General features: G+C 40.1%; 1 protein-coding gene across 1 annotated transcript; it reads right to left on the minus strand.

Annotated features, from left to right (window-relative positions):
* Window positions 1-11,367: 11,367 nt before the first annotated feature.
* On the minus strand, window positions 11,368-19,995 carry myadmb (myeloid associated differentiation marker b). Its single transcript, XM_034104653.2, has 2 exons — window positions 19,889-19,995; window positions 11,368-13,748 (listed from the first exon to the last, which is right to left on the minus strand). Exon 2 carries the CDS (start codon window positions 13,641-13,643, stop codon window positions 12,762-12,764), a length of 882 nt encoding a protein of 293 aa, XP_033960544.1. The 5' UTR covers window positions 13,644-13,748; window positions 19,889-19,995; the 3' UTR covers window positions 11,368-12,761.
* Between the last annotated feature and the right edge of the window lie 2,161 nt (window positions 19,996-22,156).

Genomic DNA, 22,156 nt, shown 5'->3' on the forward strand with positions numbered 1-22,156 from the left:
ATTATGAAACATAAAAAAATATATAAAATTGCACCAGCAGAAACGTAATCCATCCATCAGTAGGAACACATTTTTCTAATGGTGCCAGGATCCCGTGTTGCCAAATAGCAGCAATTATTTTTCAGATTTTGTTTCCCGTATTGCCAGACTAAGGAGTATTAGCTAAATGAAATAATTTGAGAGCAGGAGAAAATGACTCATATAACAAACCATCTGCTATCTGAGTAGACGATGAGCTGCTGAAAGTGTGTTAGTTTGACCTGAAAAAGGATGATGTGACCCGGCTGGGTCTGTTTCAGCTGTTTGAAAGGTTTGCATGAGAAATGGTTTGTTAGATCCTCTGCAAGGAGAGCAGATTTGTCTTGAGGAACAGTGCCACCTGGAGTGACTGCTTTAACACTCAACTGAGATTTCATTTATTCACCTTGAAAACTCTTATTTCCTTCTATGTGTACTTTCTACAATAAGAGCAGTGTGGCTATAAAGTGCATGGGCTCATCGTATTTCATTATTGCCAAACAGCAAAGGCAATAAAATACATCTACATGACAAAAGGACGCTGAAGTAGCATTATCTGTTTTCGTGACAGTTGTATAGGTCTAAAGCAGGGGTCAGCAACAGGCGGACCGGATCCGGACCATCTGGAGATGCCCCCAACAATCCTGATTGGGAGAGCCACACACCTGACTCATGGACCTGCATCTGGGTTGCAGTGGTGAATGCCCTGACGCCCTCACATTCATTCATAGTCCCCCACTGTACAGACAAAACACCATCAAGGGCCTGTTGTTGCCCAAGCACCCTGGCACTAAGGGAAGCAGTCACACGCTTTGACCTCAGGACAGCTCCAACGTTGCTGGCAGTCAACCTTCCTTTCCTGAACAAATGCCAGTTTGGGTTGGTTCGCTGACCAGTGGTAGCCACCTGAATTGCCCTCTGTTGCTCCTCAGACTATGCCATGCTTGCCACAATTGCCTCAGGTCCCTGATGCCCAACAGATTTGAGAATTTCAAGTGTTTCCAAGCTGTAGTGTTCCTCTTCTGGCGCGGGGGAGATAAGCCAAGACATTCCTGAGAACCTGCCCCCGAGTCTGTCCCTCAGCCAGTCACGATCTTCGGAGGTGGGCTCTCTTGTCAGCGGGTTGAATGAGTTATTGGTTGGAGGAAATAGCTCCTCCACTGAATGCGTATGTTTAGCTGCCTTTGGCTTCTTCCACTGACAGGGGGTGTCAGTGCAGCTGAAAGTGTGGATGGCAAAGATGGCTAATGCAGCCGCATGACTGCATTTCCATTCTCCACATGGGCATTCACATTCTGTGGAGAGAATTCCCTCTTCTCCTGTAGATACCTGTGGTGGTGGGATTGTTTTATTATTTAAAATATATTTACATTTGTAATGCCTTCCCAATTATCCCTTTAATTGTTTATAGCCTATACTGTATGTTTATTTCATGGATATTTCTGTGTTTTCTGGTGTGTAATATTTGTAATAAAGATTTCATGTGACACATAAAATGGATTTGTTGATGGGAATTAATGTCACTAATGTGAATAAATTAACTCTAGGTTAACGGTACTCTTGCTATCACTACTCACCGACACTCTATACACCTTGTCCCTCGTGCTAGCCCTGACAACACCGGTAAGCACACCTTCATCTAGGCTGCACTGTTGTACGTGTCCTGACTTGTAGTGGTTCTCTCCTCTATCTCCAATCTTCTTGTCATCTTTGTAAAACGATATCAGACTGGTCATTGACACAGCCATGACTTCTAGTTAAATTCAGTGTGGCTAAAATGAAAAGCTTTGTTAAAATATGCAAGCATGCGGAAGTCAAAGTCAGCTTTATTGTCAAAAATTCTACATGTGTTATACATCCAGCAATATCGTTTCCCACAGTGTGACATGTATACATAAAACAAACAAAAAAAGGGCCTAGATAACCGGGGTATACAGTTTAAAATGTTAATATATTTAAAGTGTTCAAAGTGCAGTTTCAGTGCAAGTCAGTTGAAACGATCTTAAATTGGCGTGACGTTGAAGTCGTGCGACCCTGCTGCTGTACTGGCTTGTAGTTCGTTTATAGAGTCTGAGCCATGATTCATTCATGGCATTCACTACTGAAGTTCAAGCTCATTTTTTCTTATGGTTGCATGTGAGGAAAGGTAGTCAAACGTTGAAAGTGAAAGCAGTGATTTTGGTTCAAATTGAGTGGAAGAACTAAGCACCACTGACTCAGACGATAAATTGCAGAAAATAAAGAATAATTCTGTCTTTTGTAATTTACATAGCTGTACATTTTAACACGTTTAAATATAAAAAAATACAAAGTTTTCCTTCACAAATTCAGAAAATAAGAAGAATGTGGAAAAGCTCCTTTTGTTGTGTCAATAAATGGCATTCCTCTTATTTGAAAACCCTTAGAAATAATCTATTTTACTTACATTTTGAGTAACTTAAAGTTTACTTACAACTATTGAGACTGTATATTGTTTAAAGATTTCATTACAGTCTCGTAAATTCTGTCAAAACTCAGCAGCCATGTATAGAGTACGTCTCTCATGGTGTTTTATGTGAAGTTGAGAGAAATACACCTTTATTTGATATTGCATTATCTGTGTCACATAGTTTCCCAGCCTTGAAATGAACAAGCAAGGTCAACCTGACTTCAAGTTACTCATTGACCCAGTGGAATGTTTTTTTTATGTATTCCAGTGAGTAATTTAGCAGCATTTAGGAGCTATTTCAGGGTCATAAGTTTTGATCATTCAAAAAAAATACAATTTATTTGAAAGTTGAAGTTTTTATCCTGAACTTTGACAAATACAATGATGTATACAAATAAGTATTTGAAATCATTTTTCAGGTTGAATATTATTTTGTATTTTGTACAGTCCAGAAAATCTTCCATCAAAAATATTTCTAAACACCTTGATTTAAAGGTGGGTAGGTAAGTTTGAGAAACCGGCTCGAGATACACTTGTTGTTATATTCCATGGAATGCTCTTAACATCCCGATAGCAATGAATATCTTAAGTGCTTTGACAAAAAATCCATACAAAATGTCATCGGTGGAAGCCGTAGTACTGTAAAAAGCACGAACAATCATTTTAATACTTTTTTTTAAATAACTGGATGGCCTACCTGCCTGTCAGCCTTCCATCTGTGCACAAACGTACCTCGTGCCCTCATTGGTCATGTGCGCGTTCGTGTGTGTTGGAGGAGGGGCTCTGTAAGGAAGTGGCATATTTTTTCCGGCTGTGTATTTTCAAATTCTCGCGCACTCAAACTGGTTTCTCCAAAATTACCTACCCCACCACATTAATGACTCTACGATGCACAACAAAGTCCCTCAGAGTGTCACCAGGGGGAGGTATAATCAAAATTATCTCACAGTTCTCTGAGTGCCTGACTGACACATACGGGTTCATGAAACAGCAGCCAAATGGAGCACCAATGGGAATTAGTGATGGCCCAAGAAGAGCCGGCTCTTTCGGCTCCCAAACGGCTCTTCAGTTGACCACATATTATACCTTTTAATTAAATCAAATGTAGCCCTGTTTTGACTAATGATTTATATGTGTACAGATATACCACTTAAATTATTCAATACATCTTTTGTACTGAAGTATTCAAAAGTAAAAATTACATGTTTAATATAAATGATTTGCTGTGGCCAATTGTTTTCATTGCATTTACAGACCCGTGTAACTCTTTGATACCATCCAATTAATGCATTGACTTGCTTGTAGAACCACGCTACACAAAACAGATAGCAACACCTATAAAAACTATTTTTCAAAAAAGGGGCTACTGTATCGACCTATATAAAGTATATAAATATAGTTTTTTTTTCAAAATACCAAAAAGATCCTGCATTTTCTTTCTAGCTCTGTTTTTGCAGGGGGCTGATTCTGTGAGTTGCAGCTGACCACGCCCCCCTGCAGGAGAGGGGAGCGTGCTCTGAGATCAGCTGCTGGCCCTGTCAGAAGAGCGGGAGAAAAAGAGATCTCCGTCAGTGTTTTATTAGAAGTAAGAAGAGAAGTAACGGGGCAGAAACCCTCCTTTTTACGCAGCGGTCCAGACATAGACATCAAACGGCGACACATATTCAGTTGCCAGTTACTTTGGCATTAGGGCAGGGATATCTAGATACTTTCCAATGTTTGACATAATGAATTGTGCTACTTTTAAAGCAAGCAACGATGTTTTCAAATCTGTAATCAAAAAGCTCCTCAAAAACACTATCGAAGCAGTTCCTGCCGTTGCTACCTTAGTTCAAACTGTAACAACGGACTACTTTTCTTAGCGGATGCATGTCAATTTAAATCAATACCCAGGGGCGTCGCCTGGGGTAGGCATCCGGGGCTTTAGCCCCGGATGTTTTTTCTTTAGCCCCGGACAAATTCTCCCTCAATAATATAATACATTAACCTACTTTACCTATAGGACGGACGGTAGAATTGTAATTTCCCATGTTCAGTGAATGCAACACAGAGGCAAGACGACGCCACCAGACCAATCAGAGAGTTGCATGGAAATAAACGTGCTTTATTGGCTGACAGGTACACCTCTCCTCTGTGACAATGTTTAAACTTTAAACTGTCAGCCCCGGACGCGGAGATTCTGAAGATGGACATTAGACATTTCTTTAATAAAAAAGACGGCAATTCTCAAGTGGTGGCTCAAACAACAACCCCAGAGCCACCACCTGAGCCAGGTGAACAAGGTATGTACCTGTCAGTAAACTTACAAGTTATGTCAACATGTAAGCAAAGCATAAATTATAGCTACGTTGACGTTACTTTGAATCGCGAGTGTAAGCTAAACCGTTAGCAAGTAGCTATAGCTAGCCAGATATATTAAATAAACACTTTGTCATACAATCTAAATGTTGTGTTTTTTAGCGTTACCTGGTGATTTCAAAGAAAGCTCTCTGGGAAATGTTGACTTACTGTCTGTGTTCGACATGAAGCTAGAAGCTACCTCACAGTAGTAGTTGATCCTGAGTCCTGCCAGTTAAAGTGTTTCATAGTTAGCTTAGCTAAGCATCAACCTAGCACTGAAATATATATGGATGTTATGTGACGGTATTTCTGAGAAAGAGTCAGCTGAAATGGTGGCATAGTTGCCACTGCTTTACGTGTCGACAGCATGTTTGAACGTATTTGCAGCAGTACATGTGGCTGTCTGGCCACTGACGTTGCCATAACAACACCTGCATTTAAATGTGCAACCTCTTTTTGTGACACATTTTGCATGAAAATATAATTCTCCTGATTGATATTTCCTATTGACAGCTAGTTTCTATGTGAACATTATGAGATGGACAGCCAGTTAACAAGCTTGTTATACACATATTTCAGATCAAAGCTAATCCAGTGGGGCTCCTGAAAGGGGCAAGGGACACTATGCTCCCAAATATTAAGCCTTGACCCCCATCTTAAAATTGATATGATCAAAAAATGATCTGCATTGTCGGAGGCCTTTTTTCCTCATCATCATGTCAAATTGTACAGCTTTCCTTAGTGTTGAATGCAGAAAGATGACTATATTAGAGTATTAAGTGAAAATGACTATATTAAAGTTTTAAGTGAATATATTAAGTGAATTACTCAAACTGCATGTGTATAGGAATGATTCTGTCCTATTGGCAGATAACTACTCTAACAGTGATATCTACAAGAGGTTTCCAATGTACATGTAACTATTTTCAATTGGTTAGTATTACATTTTGTGACAGTGTGGTGACACTCATTTTAATGAAGACACATTTGTGTATCTTGAAATTCATTTATTTGACAGAGCTGGAAACTGATTGACTTACATACTTGTTTGTGTTTACCTACACAGTCATCACAGATGAGCCAAACGGAGTAGAGGATGGAGAACAGGAGAAAGGGACACACAAGAAGGAGATACAACAGACAAGAACGACAATGGAGACAACAATGAACAGGAACACCAGAACAGACAAGAGTCAATGAGTAACATGACTGATTTAGGGACTGCGGATACAGGGCCAAGGCAAGTGAGACACCACTGCTTTCCATCCAGCATGTTTGGCCAGAAAAAGAGATCATTTCAACCGCAAACAGCAAGAGATGAGGGATTATTATTTCCTCCTTCCATCCCTTTTTTCTGTTTAATCTGATTACTAACAACTTCTAATAATTTGACATCGTTTATGATTTAATTGGAAAATGAAGTATTTTTAAATAATAAACCCGTTTCTGATTCTGATTCTTTGATTTCTTTTTGACATCTGGGTGTTGAGAGATGTATCCATATCTCTTGATGTTGCTCTCAAAGTGCACAAGATTGGTGCTTTTAACTTCAACATTTAAAAAAAATCTTCCTGGGGGACCCCAGAGGAGGTGAGTTCCCCCCAAAATAGCACTTTATCTCTGCTTATGTAACTCCGGTGTAGTGTCCCCTCGGCAACAGATCACTCAGACCTGGTGATTACTTTCCTGCATTTCAATGGACAGCATATAAAAAGGACACGTGAGCTGCATTGCTTAAGAGATCCTCTCATGCTATCTCTTTTACAAAATAAGTGTCCAGTCAACAACAAAACATCAGTGATCGTATAGTGGTAGTATATTTTTCACAAGCAGTGTGAAACATTAAACTTATACAAACTGGTGTACAAAACTCACATACCTGCGTTGATCTACTGGAGTGTCTCTACTCGTTCTTCTCCACATCTCTTGTCCACCATCAGAGATTGCAAACATTTCAGAAACAGCTAGAGGTAGGGGACAAACAACTTGTTCGCTGGGCATGTCAAAGACCTCCCTGCTTTGATCAAGACTTTAGGGAGCCTTTCAGCCCCTCTAGCAAAGGGACTGGAAAGCAAGCTTTGAACATGCAGTACCATCTACATGCTGTCATGTTCCAGACACTGCTCTCAACCACTCAGGGCTTCCAGACACTGCTCTCAACCACTCGGGGCCTGCACAAATACCTGCAGAAAGAAACAATTGACTTGGTGCAGGCAGTAGATTACAAAACAGCAGTTGAGAACACACTGAAAAATTACCAAAGTAACGAGAAAGCACATGAGGTCTATGACAAGACCAAGGCCCTGTGCAATGATCTTGATATTCCCGAAACTGTGACGCAGAGGAAGAAGCGCAGAAACATCATCTTTGTAGTCAAGGCATCATGTGGAGCAATGTGAAACATTACACATAAATAAACTGGTGTACAAAACTCACATACCTGCATTTCAATGGACAGCATAAAAGGACACGTGAGCTGGGTTCTGGTGCTCAGATTAGCTATTGATGATCACGTTGATAAATCATATAAAACAAATAGCCAATCACACAAAAAACATGTTGCTGTGACTGAGCATTAAACAACAATAACAGTACGTTATTGTCCTTATAAAATAAAAACATACATTTTGTCCACCGAGATAATACAGGCACCTTACCCTCAAGAGATCCTCACGTGCTTTGAGAATCTCCCACAATCCATTGCCGTAACAAAGCTAATGCAGGCACACGTTTGTGACACCAGATGGCGCAATTGTGTATGTGCGTGTGGGGAGTCTTGCAGTAGAACATTTGACTGTAGCGCCGCCACTGTGGGCTAAGCCCCGAATGTTTCCAGGTCCAGGCGACGCCCCTGCATAAAACTATTTTTTAAATCAATAAAATCATTTTCTAAATCCATAAAAGCATTTCAATTAATATTGGGAGTCATGTCGTTACTTTGTTGAGAATGTGGCCGTGTAATAAGCGGGATAATGGGCACATTGCACATTGCATAATGTGCCTTCATGCCGATCGAGATCCCTTCGCAAAAAAAAACAACCGGCTCGTTCGCGGGCGAGAGCCGGTGTTGTGTCACATTATGCCCCCCCCCCCCAAAAAAGAGGTTTCTATTAATCCCACCCTCAAGCATTTTTCAGGGTATGGTTCTCGGACTGGTACCAATAAATGGAGCAAGTTTCATGAATGTCACACTTTTATTTTGTAAAATAGCAAGGAGGGGCATATTGTGATGGCCAGGCCTGTCATAAAATGCCCCCCCCCCAAAAGAGGTTTCTCTTAATCCCACCCTCAAGCATTTTTCAGGGTATGGTTCTCGGACTATAAATGGAGCAAGTTTCATGAATGTCACACTTTTATTTTGTACGCATAGCGTATATAATAATATGCTGACAAAGACTATGCAACATTTGTAAACATATATTTTGATTATTAGATGACAACTATGTAAAATTAAACAATACATTTTAAAGCACGTTTATACAGACAGGACGTAACAATAATGATAAAAAAAGATTTTAAAAAACTAAAACTGAAAAGGAAGTGACGAATGAATTTCGACATCTCAAATACGGAGCGAAAAGTTAAACCAGAAGAATCAAGACTATGAGCTACCACTAAACAACTCACAGTCTGAAAATTACCGTTAATAAAAACCCTGAACGTTTACTTTTCGTTTTAAACATCGTTTTAAGGTGTAAACATGTCATTTAGAGGTGTAAACGTGTCATTTAGAAATGCGCGTTCCCGTGACAAGGGGGGCATTTCATGACGGGGAGGCATAATGTGACACAACACCTGTTCCCGTCATTCTCGTTCGCAGCCGACACATCACTAATGGGAATGCCTGTGTAAGACTATAAAGAGCGAGCCCATGGGAAAACGTAATGGTCCATTATAATCTAAACCTGGCCTCCGTCGCTGAAAAGCTACAGTCCCAAAAGAGGAGCTAACTATAGGATCCCTAACTATAGGATCCCTGAGGAATGTGGGAATCTTACAGAGCTGCAGCTGTCTGCTTTATACATAATGTAAAGATAGTTTACCATAATACAAACTATAGTGTTATACTTCTTACGCTGATCTACTGGTAAACTCTCTGATTCTAACACTAAGATACCAACTCATGCTAATGCTAATAAAGCTAATCATTTGTTATCTTTTTTAGTACTGGCAGAGTGGCAGTGATATCAATGGTACAGTGTGATTGAACACACATAAAAAAACAATTTCAGCAAACCACAGCAGGCAACACGGGTTCTAAAATAAACTTAAATATATACAACATAATTTTGCATTTAATACGTTTAAAATAAAAATGTATATAACACTAGACGCTGACCAATGTTAAGCAGTATTATGTTTTTCATGTTTGCTTAGCTTTAGTGTGTTAGCATGCTAAGATATGCAAATTAGCTACTGGTAATTTAGCATTGAAAACTGTGAACTAAAATCTTGAATGTGGGTAATAGAGAGGATTTTAAAAGTGTTGACGCAAAGGAAACAGAATTGGAAGAATAGTTTGACATTTTGGTAAATAAGAGAGTTACATAAGAATATCACCTAATGGTTAAGCTAGTTAGCTATTTAGCTTAGCATAACATAAAGACTGGAAACAGGAAAATAGCCGGACTGCCCACAGGTATCATATTCCACCCCTATCAGCACCTCTAAAAGCTCACAATTTAACATTTGATTTGTTAATTCTGTAATGAAACCGCACAATAAAACAAAAAATCCTTTTAGGAAGCATCATATGCTGGACACTGCGTGACTTCCTCTTTGCTGCTCCACATCAAAACCACTTGTTATTGATTCATAGAAACAGAGTAGTGCTCCCCATGACAAATTAACCGAACTTTATGAGCAAAATGGGTAAAGTTCCCGTTTCAAACCCGTGGATAACAGGAGATTAGTAACACTTACAACACAGGAAAGAGTCAAAGCAGGTCAGAGGATGAAAATGTGTTGAAATAAAAGAGCCAATCCCACAAAGTCACTTCTCTTTGATACTGTTACATCTGTTTGCTATTGAGACTCTTGGCTTGGAAAGAGTATGTGGGAATATACATAAACCTTGGTACTGGAGGAATGGCGGGCCTTTCCACATCTGTGTGTCTATTTTAATGCGTCGTATGTTTTTAGCTTAACACTTTGATGCTATTCAAGTGTGCTTGTTGTTACACACTTGAGTCTCAGATATGTTGATAGCGACACATCCGCTTTAGGAATGGAAAGAAGATGCTGTGTTTCTTTCTATGGCCTCTCTCATTTGGAAACTGTATCAAGCTATAGTTTTGTCATGCTGATGAACAGGGCCGCCCCTGGCCAACTATATGATGAGGCCCTCTGTGTCGCGAGCGTCGACCCGGGGGGGGGGGGGGGCAGTCTGCGTGATCTGCCTGCTGATGAATTATGCTCTTTGTTCTTTCTCTGGGTCAAAGTGGGAAGGCCAAGAATTCATTTAGTCATCTAAAGAGATTAGGAAGGCCTCGCATCACACGACTTCTCGCTGTACACAACAGAAGCAAAGCTTACTGGGAGATGGTGTAAAACAGACAGAAGCAGACTCTTGCCGTTATCATATAGAAACAACATTGTTCCCTCGGACAGTCAAGAGATAACCTGGTAGTCTTGTGGCAATTCAATTTCCACTTCAGCAGCATTGGAATAATGTTTATACTCACAATAAGATACAGATAGTGTTATTTAAAATGTTTTTTAGATTACAGTCCTGATATGTTATATGATCCGTAGCCCAGAATGTAAAAAAATAAACCACAAAGACTATTTAAAATATCCAACATATATATAGTAGGCTATAGTATATGGTGAAACAAAAAGATACATTACAGTATCCATGTTTCTATGACAGAGGATACAACCATTCCTTGAACAAAAGAAACTCCATGTTATGTTGTTGTTTCAGAGCTGGGCGTTGTTGCTGTCTCTTCTCCAGGCCAGAGATTTATGGACAACTTGAATGTGTGTACTGTGGTTTCACTCCGCCCATTACTCAATCCTCCTCACAGTCTTTGGTGCCAGAGACGTATTACGGCCCCTGAAGGCAGCTCTGGGGTCTGCCGAGAGCGGGAGGGCATCTGGCAGCGAAGGGAGGAGGTGAGGAAAGAGTGTGGTGAGAGATAAAGTAAACAGGGACATATAAATAGTGTGCATTGAGCAGATGCTGATTTATACTCGGTTTACTTTCAGTTCAAACAACCAGATAAGTTAATTCATGTATATCACTTGTGAGTTCTGTCTGTTCTTACTTTTCTTTGTGCATCTTTGTCATGAGCTGTTTTGGCCATTGAGAGCAATGCAGAGAACCAAAAGTGGAACTAAAACAACATTCGGAAACGTTGTTTGACAACATTTGGGGCCAATTCCTGTAAAGTAAATGCTGAGGTATTTCACTGAAAATATGAAATAATTGACCTGCCTGTGGTGCTTACTAATCACAAGCAAGGGGTTGCCAACAACAATGGGATTAATCCTCCTAGCACTATGAATATTCGCACCAAATTGTAGGTCAATCACACAACTTGATAACATGTTTGGCAACAACACAAAACACACTCTCATCTGTTTAACATGTGGTTTATTGAAACAATAGATTATGTTCTCCTACAACACTGATGTGGTATGCACAATTGAAACACGAACAGTGGAATATAAAAAAGCTAAGAATATAACACTAACCACTTCTAGAGAGAGAGAAGCATCCATTTTAGTAACTTTCTCTGAGTATTTATTACAGCAGTACAAAACCAATAGACCCAATTGACATACATGAGTAGGGTGTTTATAGATGATTAGATATTTTTGATCCAACAGACGTTTAAAAGGCATTAAAAAAAACATACTTTAATTACTTTAAGCACCAAATCTTCCACGTTTTCTTTCCACATATATTCTAACCATTGATTGTAGCCTGCAGATACACCGAGACAGAATTGGTGTACAAATTACAAGAATGATACAATCTGATCAGCTGGTCTTCCTCCTTTTTGGAAAACAAAACAAATTGAAAAACAGAAATGAAACTTTCTTTAAAGTCTTGGATTTTAAATTGTATGGCTTTCAATAAAGATTGGTAGTAACTTTTTATCAAATTGAGCACAAGCTTATGAGCACCAACTTCCTGTATACATCATGCAAAGAAATCTAACAAAAACACAATAATAAGCCGCCAATTTCTTTTGTATTTCTTCATTTGTCATCACAGACTATGTTTACATGCACAGTATTTGGCCGTTACAGTAGCATGTATTATTTTTAACATTCTTGTCTGTGAGATAATTTGTATAGCTTACTCCAGAACATCTACATGAAATACTGTATTGGGCAATTACTTGCATTTAAAATGCAATTACATTCAGGTCTCTCAAAATAGAGAGTCAAGCAAGGTTTGACATTTATGAGCAGAAAGCCTTGGTATGTTATGATAAGGGAATATTGTTGTATTTGTAAACATAGCCATCGAATTCCTCTTTTCTCTTTCTCTCCATGGTCCTAAGCAGTATACTTCACTCAAAATTAAATGTGGCAGGTTTGCACAGGCAAAGTCTTGGTAAAAATAACACAAGATCTGGTTTGATTGCCTAGGTATATTATTGATATCTCTAAAAAATAAATGTCACTTTCACATTATCTCTACATCCTGGGTCTAACATTACACAGGTGCAACTTCAACTTCTCCAGAAATATAGTGAAATAAAATCCTTTTATTTTAAATTCCATCACCAAATAATGTCAAACCAGACTGCAATTCTGCAAAAAACTACAGTTATGGTATAACTCTACACTCTTCTGCATCGAGTGTGAGAATCGGATGCCATTATACAAACAGATCAGAGTTGCAGTGATTACACTTGCACATGCGTGCAGCACTGTATTTGACATTTGGCCTTTGAAAACCTGCCATATTCCATTTTATTTGGTGCATACTGCCAGCTCAAAACCCTTTCACTTCCCTTCAAGCATTCACAAACACCAGGCGGGAAGAGTAGATCAGGTCGACCAGGTAAAGGACGAAGTTGACCGCCGTGAGCACAGACACGGCCATGTTCTTATCCCACACACACAAACCCTGCGCGTTGCTGCAGTTGTTGGGCCTATTTTTCGTCCCTCCATTCTTGGGGTCGAAGTTGAAGATGGGCCAGATGATAGTCGCCGACAGATAGAGGACCACAGCCAGCAGGGCGTAGGAGGACAGGAAGCGTGCAAAGGGGAAGGGAAGGCAGCCGGTGCACTCGCCTATGCAGAGCAGGATGATGACCGCCGACAGGATGAAGCAGATGCAGTAGACCGACATGCAGTACTTGAGTGCGTCGTGACGGTCGTAAGTCACGGGGTCGCTGACGAAGACGAAGATGATGCAGGCCACAAAGGTCTCGCAGACTTTCAGGAGGCCTGGAGCGGTCGCCATGTAGCCGGCAACTTCTCCCGGACGCGCCTTGCTCATGCTCACCTCGCTGATGTAGGCGATGGTGGCCAGGCAGGAGAAGACGGTCGACACGATGCGGTAGTCGCGGGTTTGGCTTTGGCCAACGGAGCCCTTGAGATAATAGAGAGGGAAGAGGATGGAGGCGGACAGGCAGAACAGGGCGGCGTAGCAGGCGAAGGTGATGGGGAAGTTCTTCCAGGACACAGGGGCTCTGGTCTGCAGGCCGAAGAGCTCCACCAGGATGACGAGGAGGGACCCGGCAAAACCGAAGGCCCAGCAGAAGATGCACCAGTCCCCGGTACCGTGGGAGAGCTGGCCGCCATGCACGGCCACGGAGAAGGCCACGCAGGAGAAGATCACGGCGGCCAGCCGTGTCCAAAAGATGGGGCTGGAGTGGAGAACTACAGCCATGATGTGGTAGGTGATGCGAGAAGAGGAAATTGTTCCTGAGAGAGGAGTCTCGTCCTATAGGGAATCACTTCCTCGGATTTCAGCCACCCAGAGAAGGCAGAGAAACTGTAAGACGAAAAGAAATTGAAAAATAATTAGTAAGCAAGACCAGACTAGAGTTGCCATTACATTTTAAGTCCCCTTTTATCATGTTTGGGTAGTGCATGTAAATGGGCTGCAAAGGCTAAAATCCCAAAAGGAGTTTCTCTCCCACACACTGCCTGAAACGCCTCCATTGGATTCCTATGTGTACTTCCATAATATAGTGACATCATTATGTAACACTTGCGCTTCTATTGGTTAGCGCTCCAACATATTGTACGTGATAGGATAAGGGGCGGGACATCTTTTGGCGGTTGACCAATCCCAACAGAGCTGGCCAGCTAACCAATCAGAGCAGACCGAGCTCAGACGTGGATGAAAAAAGAGCCATTTTTGAACATTAAAGTAACAGAAGAGGCACAAAATACAAATATGAACTTGAAAATTAGCATAATATGTCCTATCTCAGAGTCTCAAGGTGCTGAAATAGTAATACAATACCAAGTCAAAACAAAGGGATGTTAATGTTAAACACGCACATGCAGATCACAATACAATTCACTAACAATTACCATAACCAGAGACCACGAAAGTCTGTTTTGCAGATCTCTAGATACATACAACCACATGACGGCCATTTTTTCTACAACACACAGTGCTGTTATTGTATTTTCATGAATGGTTAAAACAACAAGTGAAAGCATGAAAACGCAATTTAAAGCCACAAATATTGACTGCACTGTTGTCACAGTCGTAACAGCACATTTACCATCTGCTGAACGCTCCCTCTCTTCTTCTGTGGTGCTTTCTGCCTCCTATCAGACTGATTTCTCACGGCATTCCTGCACTGAGTGCACACTGTTTCTCTCTCGGACATTCCTCCATGCTCATGTCCTCTGACGGGCGTGGCGTTGCAGCCTTCACCGACCCCGCAGTGTGAGTCTGTCATCGAGCTCTAAACATGGCCCTCATCACTTATTCCACTCCCAGGATCTATTCACACACACATCTGAACATCCTAACAAGGCTTACAATCTGGTGCAGTGGGGTGTTAAAAGAAGGCTTAAAGCATATTTTTACAGCTCACAAATGTATTTATCAATTGTTTCAATATGCAGTATTTTATTCCACTGTGCAGTATTTGATTTGACTATTTAGTTGATCTTATTCTAATTTACATCAATATAATTGAGTTATTTCTGCATGTACTTGCATATTGGTCAACCTTGTCTTGCACTATACTATTTCCCTTTATATGTTTACTCTAATTGTTATTGTTTTATGTTTTATGTATGTTATTGTTGCATTGTTGGATGAGACTGGGACCTTAGATTTTCATTCCTAAACCTTTAATTCTGTTTTTTATTTAAATAAATGTTCTGCATTTTAAGGCCTTGGAAAGATATCCCTAAACGAGAGCCTGGGTTTTAAAGGAAACTAAACCAATTCTGCTAAACCTGAAAAGTTTTTAGTTATTTCCAAAGATGTTTTTCTGCACTATTTGAATTGGGCGTAGCTCATTTGTAAAGTTTTATTTCAACATTTTTAGTTTCAATGAGATAAATAGACACCATGTTTTCAGGGGCTTAAAGATATCTCAATACTTCACCGCTAACTATTGTAAATGTAACTAATAGAGTTTTTTCTGTAAGTTTCCTTCCTACAGTAAGTTCCTTCCTTCCTTCCTTCCTTCAACTGTCTTGTCAAGTTCTTCTTTAGTTAGTGATTTATTTCACTTCCTGAATTATCTTTAACCAACGAGCATGTCCTAAATGACTTAAATTGCAGCTATCATGCTATTAAGGCATATATTATGGGTCTCGGATATGTCAAAATATATAAAAACATGTCTATGATGTGTTTTGCTCAAAATACAAACAGATCATGCATTTTAGACATCCCTCAAACCCCTCTGTTTCAGAAACGGAAAAGAAAGAGGAGGCGGAGCTAATGCCTAATGCGAATTCTACCGGAGATAAAGTTAAATTCTGTTGTGATAAAACGCCATCCTGTTCTAAACCACATCAAGGATTATTTCTGAAATAGTATGGAGCTCAAATGCTTTTTCTCTTGCGGGTTTATCACAAGGTGAGTTCCTTTCTTTATTTCCTGCTTTGTAAACACATGTGCTCTCTAGGACAGGTTAGCTCTGAGTGTTAGCGAGGCTTGCTAATGTAAACAAAGACGTCCAAAACACATCAGGCATTGTTTCTGATAGCAACTTTCTGTCCAGCCGAAATTACGTCATATCAGCAGCAAATCTGTATCCGCTCGTTGTACCCCCGTTTTTAAAAGATTTGGGTACGGAGGAAAAGAGAGAGGGTTTTATTTTCTGACGCTGCGTGAGTTCCCCGACGCACCGGGGACACATATTTATGTATAAAAGACATCAAAAAGTGTATTTTGCATGATAGGTCCCCTTTAAAGATGCAGCTCCTCAAAACATATGTTTTTGCCACGAGTTTCGTCGCTAATCATTTCCGTCGTAACAGTTTCATCTACTGAGTGCATTGAGCTGAATAGTAGAAATTGTGACCACGAGTGAAATTTATAGTTAATTGTTCCAGTAGTAAAAGTGGAAAAGAGTCATAAAGTCAACAAACCACTGACCAAACCCGAGTCTGTTGGATTGAGCAAGGGTATGTTTTACTGCCAATGAAATTAACTGTTCATTTGCAAGAATGTGCGATTTCCTCTTTTAAAAGTCACACAGTCTCTTTTTTAAGCTCACATTGGAGTGTGATTTAGCTAGATTTTTTGTTGACTTGTATTTTTTTATATTATTAAAAACGGCGAAGAGGTGAATAACTTCAAATATTCAAATGACAACGACAGGGAGAAACAGCAAATCTGAAACCTAGCATTGTTTTTGGACTGATAACTTTTTTAATTGTATGTTTAAATGTTTTTGATGAGCTAATGATTATAAGATGTATATTTTCAGTCTGCTTTTCCTTTTTTCCACTTTTGTAGCACTTCGGGATTTGAAATCAAATATGAAGTGCTTTATAAATGAAACCCATTATTATTATTATTATTATTATTATTATTATTATTTATTTCTCCCCACATCCTGAAATGTGTGGCTCCAAAAGAGCTGACAAAATGCCCCCAGACAATAAGTAAGGTTTCACAACGACCTTGCCCATTGCAAAGCAGTCAAGGGTATTTCCAGTTTTTCAATCTGACTCAAAACGCCAACTGTTGTGTACCGATGCATGTGATGTAATGAGCTCGCGATGTACAGACGACGCCTTCCTCCTCCTAAAGGGATTTCTATTGAATGATGGTGCAAAATGGCGTCTATCTAAGAAGCGTCTGCTGTTTGATTCTGAAGGACTTTTAGTGGCGCATGTTTGTTGCTTAACATGTTTTGCTTTTCTTTATATTTCAGGATGAACTCAATACTAGTACAAGTTTTTTTTCTAGCTTTTGAGGCTTTCAGAAAAACACGATTTCCACACACAAAAAGACGAGAAGATGGACATTTTCCCCGTGCAGAAACCCTCCTCCATAGACTGTCTTTCCTCCCATCTCTCCCAACACCCATCACCCACTTGGCTCCTCGAGTGCTGCATTCCCTGTTCCCAGTTTACACAGAGAGATGGTTATAAACACAGGGAAAGGGCCTGTTTACATTAGTCTCATTAGACAGCTATAAAATGGTCGAGGCTGGGGAGGCAAAAACCTGAACTGGAGGCGAGGTATGAATAGAAAGGCGAGAACAGAAAGTGTAAGAAATGGAAAAAGACACCCCTGAAACTCCTGCAGGATGACTCACTTGGAGCCAAGAGGGAGGGGAAGGAGGGGAGTGAAAAGAGGGAGAAACACGGGGGAAGCCCTGTGTCTCAGGCCACAGAAGGACACACAGTTCAAACACAGTGATGGAGTGGAATAGCAGGAAAGTGAGTCACCACCCGGCCCCTCTCATTCACCCCTCCTCCCTTTATTCTTGTTTTCCAACTTACTGATGCTTTCCAGATGTGCTGCAGTCTGGCTGCTGTTGAACAACGGCTAACTTTGTCGCTTTTGCCAAGTTCTTTCTTTCCTTCCCTCTCTTTCCCTTCCCTCCTCATAGTCTCATTTGGGCGGCTACTCCCTCTCTTTTCCATCAGTTGTCTTCTCCCTCTCCTCCCGCTCAATACTCCCACTCCAGCTTTAAAGTCAGGGTAGAAATTACGCTTCATGTAAACCACTCAAAATATATATAAACAAACGTATGCTGAGGGGTCGTAATGGAAAAATCAATCCTGCCGCCATTGCTGCTCATGGAATCAAGTTAGGAAAGAAATAAGGGAGGAAAATGGCAAACAAAAAAAGAGAGAAAAGATACAAAAGCATAGTGTGGAAAAATGTATTTTTGTGGCACAGCATGGAAAACACGACAGCATCCCACAAGCACTTCCCAAAGTGGAGGAGGGGCTGAAAATAGGCTCACACATCAGGACAGCAAACAGGATGTGAGAGCATCAGGCTCCTCTGTACAGTCACTTTTCATACTGACAGCAGGGGAGGGACACACACACACACGCACGCACACATACTCACGCACACACACACACACACACACACACACACGCACGCACGCACGCACGCACGCACGCACGCACACACACACACACACACACACACACACACACACACACACACACACACACACACACACACACACACACACACACACACACACACACACACACACACACACACACAAAGGTAGATGTTCAGGAAACAAGCTTTTCTCGGGTAGTGAGGTCATGTGCGCAGCTTGTTTGGTTGTCATGACACAACATCACTAACTTCATTTCCCCGTAATCCACTTACAGGAGACCCGAGGATCGAAGCACAAGATTAGTTCTGTTAGCAAACTACGCCATTGTGTGTGTAATAGATTCGTATTAGTGTCTGTTGTGTGTTTTCGAGAGGTTCTTCCCAGATATACCTTTGCATTTGACCTTTTTAAACTGAAAAGAACCAAAGTATTAAGCTTTTCCCCCAGATTTCCCTTCAGATGAGACGAAAGAATCACAAGACAAAGCTTAAAAAGATACTTAATCTCTCTAACCACACGCTGATTATTTAAGGTCACCACCTTCTATTTGACCAACCAACCTATTCAACGAAAAATAAAAACTTGGATAAAGTTCACGTAAGAATAACACGTAAGTTATTGGTGAGAATCTAAATCAGCGTCTTCAATACAATTCAGACCGAGCAAGAGTAAAAGTGAGTGTGATAGCTGTGTTTTTGGCGCCTCCAGAGGTTCATTCATCGACGGTGAAGGTGGGTGTGCCTCCTGCCGCACCCTTCTGCCACCACACACACACACACACACACACACACACACACACACACACACACACACACACACACACACACACACACACACACACACACACACACACACACACACACACACACACACACACACACACGCACGCGCGCACACACACACACACACACACACACGCTGCACTCAAGTAGTAAAGTAGTAAACACAATGTGTGGAGAAATTAGAATATTATCTTCAGGAAACTGGGCTGAAAATAGTTTTTGGAACAATAAAAAAAAAAGTGTATTCTTTGCCAAAAGTCTATAAGTCTTTCACCACACATTTACACACACACATACCGCACTACACTAAACACAGTTACAGTAATACAAACTTACAATAAACACAGAAATACATGTTGATCAATTCGATCTTTAGGAAAGTGTGCTGAAAATACTTTTTGGAACATTTTCGAAAACATTATTTCTTTGTCTCTGCACAAAATGAGTAGACCTATAGTAGTGAAGAAAGTATAAATAACGTTTCTTTAAACTCACCAAGCATATAAATATGAATTCATTTAGTTTTGTTTAAGTTTTCCACCTATATTCAGCATTTTATTTGTATATAAAGGCACATTTCAAAAAAATAATTCAATAACAAGAAATAAAAGGTTGTTCTTCTATCACTGTGAAAACCATGCATGTAAATATACACACCCTAGATTGTATCATATGTTTCCCATTGCAGGTAAGCAAGATGCAACAAGTCGCAGCTGAAGTATTTTCCTGCGCATGCTCTCAGTATCAGCCTCATATAAACACGTGTTCTTGCTGCACAAATCACCACATTCTAGGAGTTATAATACAAGTTTGATTTGAGAGTTGGTTACCTTTCAGATAGTGTGCTGCGTATGGTCTCCTTCACATCCAGAGCAGAGAGAGGCAGAGTGAGACTCCTCGGTGTTGAGCAGCACTCTGAGCTGCAGCGGCCCGCCCACAAAACCAACTTAGGCATCACATGTCTGCACCGTTATTCACATCTGTCTGAACTCTTCCTCCTCCTCGTCCTCTTCACCACTGGCTGTTCAACACACCCAATGCAGTGCAGCAGAAGTTTAACCTCCTATACAAGTACACTATTGTATATATGTTTACACAGCATCGTAAAAAGCAACACATCCAAAGTTAAATTCATGTTTTATTCATAAAAAAAATCACTTTTGGTTGTAAGAAGAGGGTGTTTTTAACCAGTAAATATTCTCAATGTTGACCCCTGTTATTTAAAGTAAAGGTTAACTTTATTGATTTGTTTAATTACATGCAGTGGCGGTTCTACGGGGTGGCACGGGGTGGCAGCTGCCACCTCAGAAAAAATGCCTTGCCACTAGTTGCCACCCTAAATGTAGGCAATTAATGTATTAATAATATTTTTTTAAATGTTGGTGACATTTCTCCATATAGTTCGTGTACAACGTTTTACTCAACATTTTAGAATCAACTCCCCCGCTTTGTTTTGAAAGAAAAGTTGTGGCTCATCGGACATTTATGAGAGAAAATCTCTAATGTCCGACTGCAAGTGAATGCAGCAAAAGATAGCCTTGTAACCATAGACGCTTGTAACCCCTCCCCCGGCCACGGCGCGAGCGTGGAAATATGATTGGCAGGGATTTCATTTGAACGGCGCAAAACGAGAAGCATTTGGATTCGGACACAAGTAGACGGAAGGAATGAGGTATTTGCAGTCTACAATGACAGAGAAGAGTCGCACTAAAGCTTTGGATCTAATCAGTTTGTGAGGCGTTGTGCTGAACAAAATGGTAATCGCCGCATTCAGCCTGCCAACTTGATGCTCTGCTCACAGATGAGCATAACAAACTGTTAAGATGATGACCTTGTATGTGTGTATATATATTTTTTCTTTGTGGGGGTCTTCCCCCAAAAACAGTTTTAAGTCCTGAGAAAGTCAAATAAGACGGTGTGTAAAACTACACTACCCAGTTAAATCAAAGTAACCACTTTGATTTAACTGGGCCAGTAGGTAAGGACTTTCCACTGGATAATAACTGCAGCGATGTTTATGTTTTAGCTGAATACACGTTTTTTAACCCTAACTGATGCAGTTAGTCATTTCTTTAATGTTTGTTCTTTCTGATGTAAAGTCAAGGTTGAACTGTTTGCAGTAAAGTCGTGGGGCGCTGAACTGTTCCTTTGAATCTTTTGAATTTTGATATATGATGATAGTATAATTACTTCAAATTTGAAGGAGGGTGAGCAAGCATCTTCCAATCCAATCCAACTTTATTTATATAGCACTTTAAAACCTCCAGACCAAAGTGTGGTACAGAGAGATACATAAAATATACAATCACACAGCTCAGCTCACAAAACATAAAATAAATAAATTGAGCAACATTCATCATTAATTCCTCCAAAAAATATAGTTTATTCAATAATAAATGAATATGTGAATCATAACAGTGATTGACAGCTGGGAGGTTTTAAACACTAAATTATATATTACGTTTTGACCCCTGTTATTGGAAATACATGTTAACTTTCATGAGTCACAAAATGTAGTTAATGAAACAAAAGAGGATTGTTTATTTCTCTAATGCAATTCATTGTTTAATGATGAACACATCCCATAGAGTGTGTTCAAACCAGTGGTGTAAAGTACTTTTACTCAAGTAGCCTAATTAAGTACAATTTGGAGTTACTTGTACTCTACTTGAGTATTTTCAATTGTTGCTACTTTGCAATTCTACCCCACTTCAATTCCGAGGTAAATGGTGTACTTTTACTCCACTACATTTATTTAATACCGTTAGTTACTTTGGATTAATAATGTGAATAATCAACTCTTAAATCAGACTTTAGTTCCACCTGGAGTAAAGTCACAAGCTACCCTGCAGTATACAAAGTCATTCAAACTAGCTGCACCTTCACCAGCTTTGAGAACACTTTAATGATCAATTATTATAAAACACATCATATTATTCTGAAATGGACCAATCTGCACAATGACTACTTTTACTTTCGGTACTTTAAGTATATTTTGTTGCTAATACTTTTCTACTTTTACTTGAGTAACATTTTGAATGCAGGAGTTTTACTTGTAACAGAGTATTCCTACACTCTGATACTTTTATTTATACAAA

The sequence above is a fragment of the Pseudochaenichthys georgianus genome, chromosome 17 (genome assembly GCF_902827115.2).
Source record: "Pseudochaenichthys georgianus chromosome 17, fPseGeo1.2, whole genome shotgun sequence".
Taxonomy (NCBI): domain Eukaryota; kingdom Metazoa; phylum Chordata; class Actinopteri; order Perciformes; family Channichthyidae; genus Pseudochaenichthys; species Pseudochaenichthys georgianus.

Excerpts from the sequence above, each read along its gene's own strand:
- myadmb (XM_034104653.2), bottom strand. The coding sequence starts at position 13,643 with ATGGCTGTAGTTCTCCACTCCAGCCCCATCTTTTGGACACGGCTGGCC.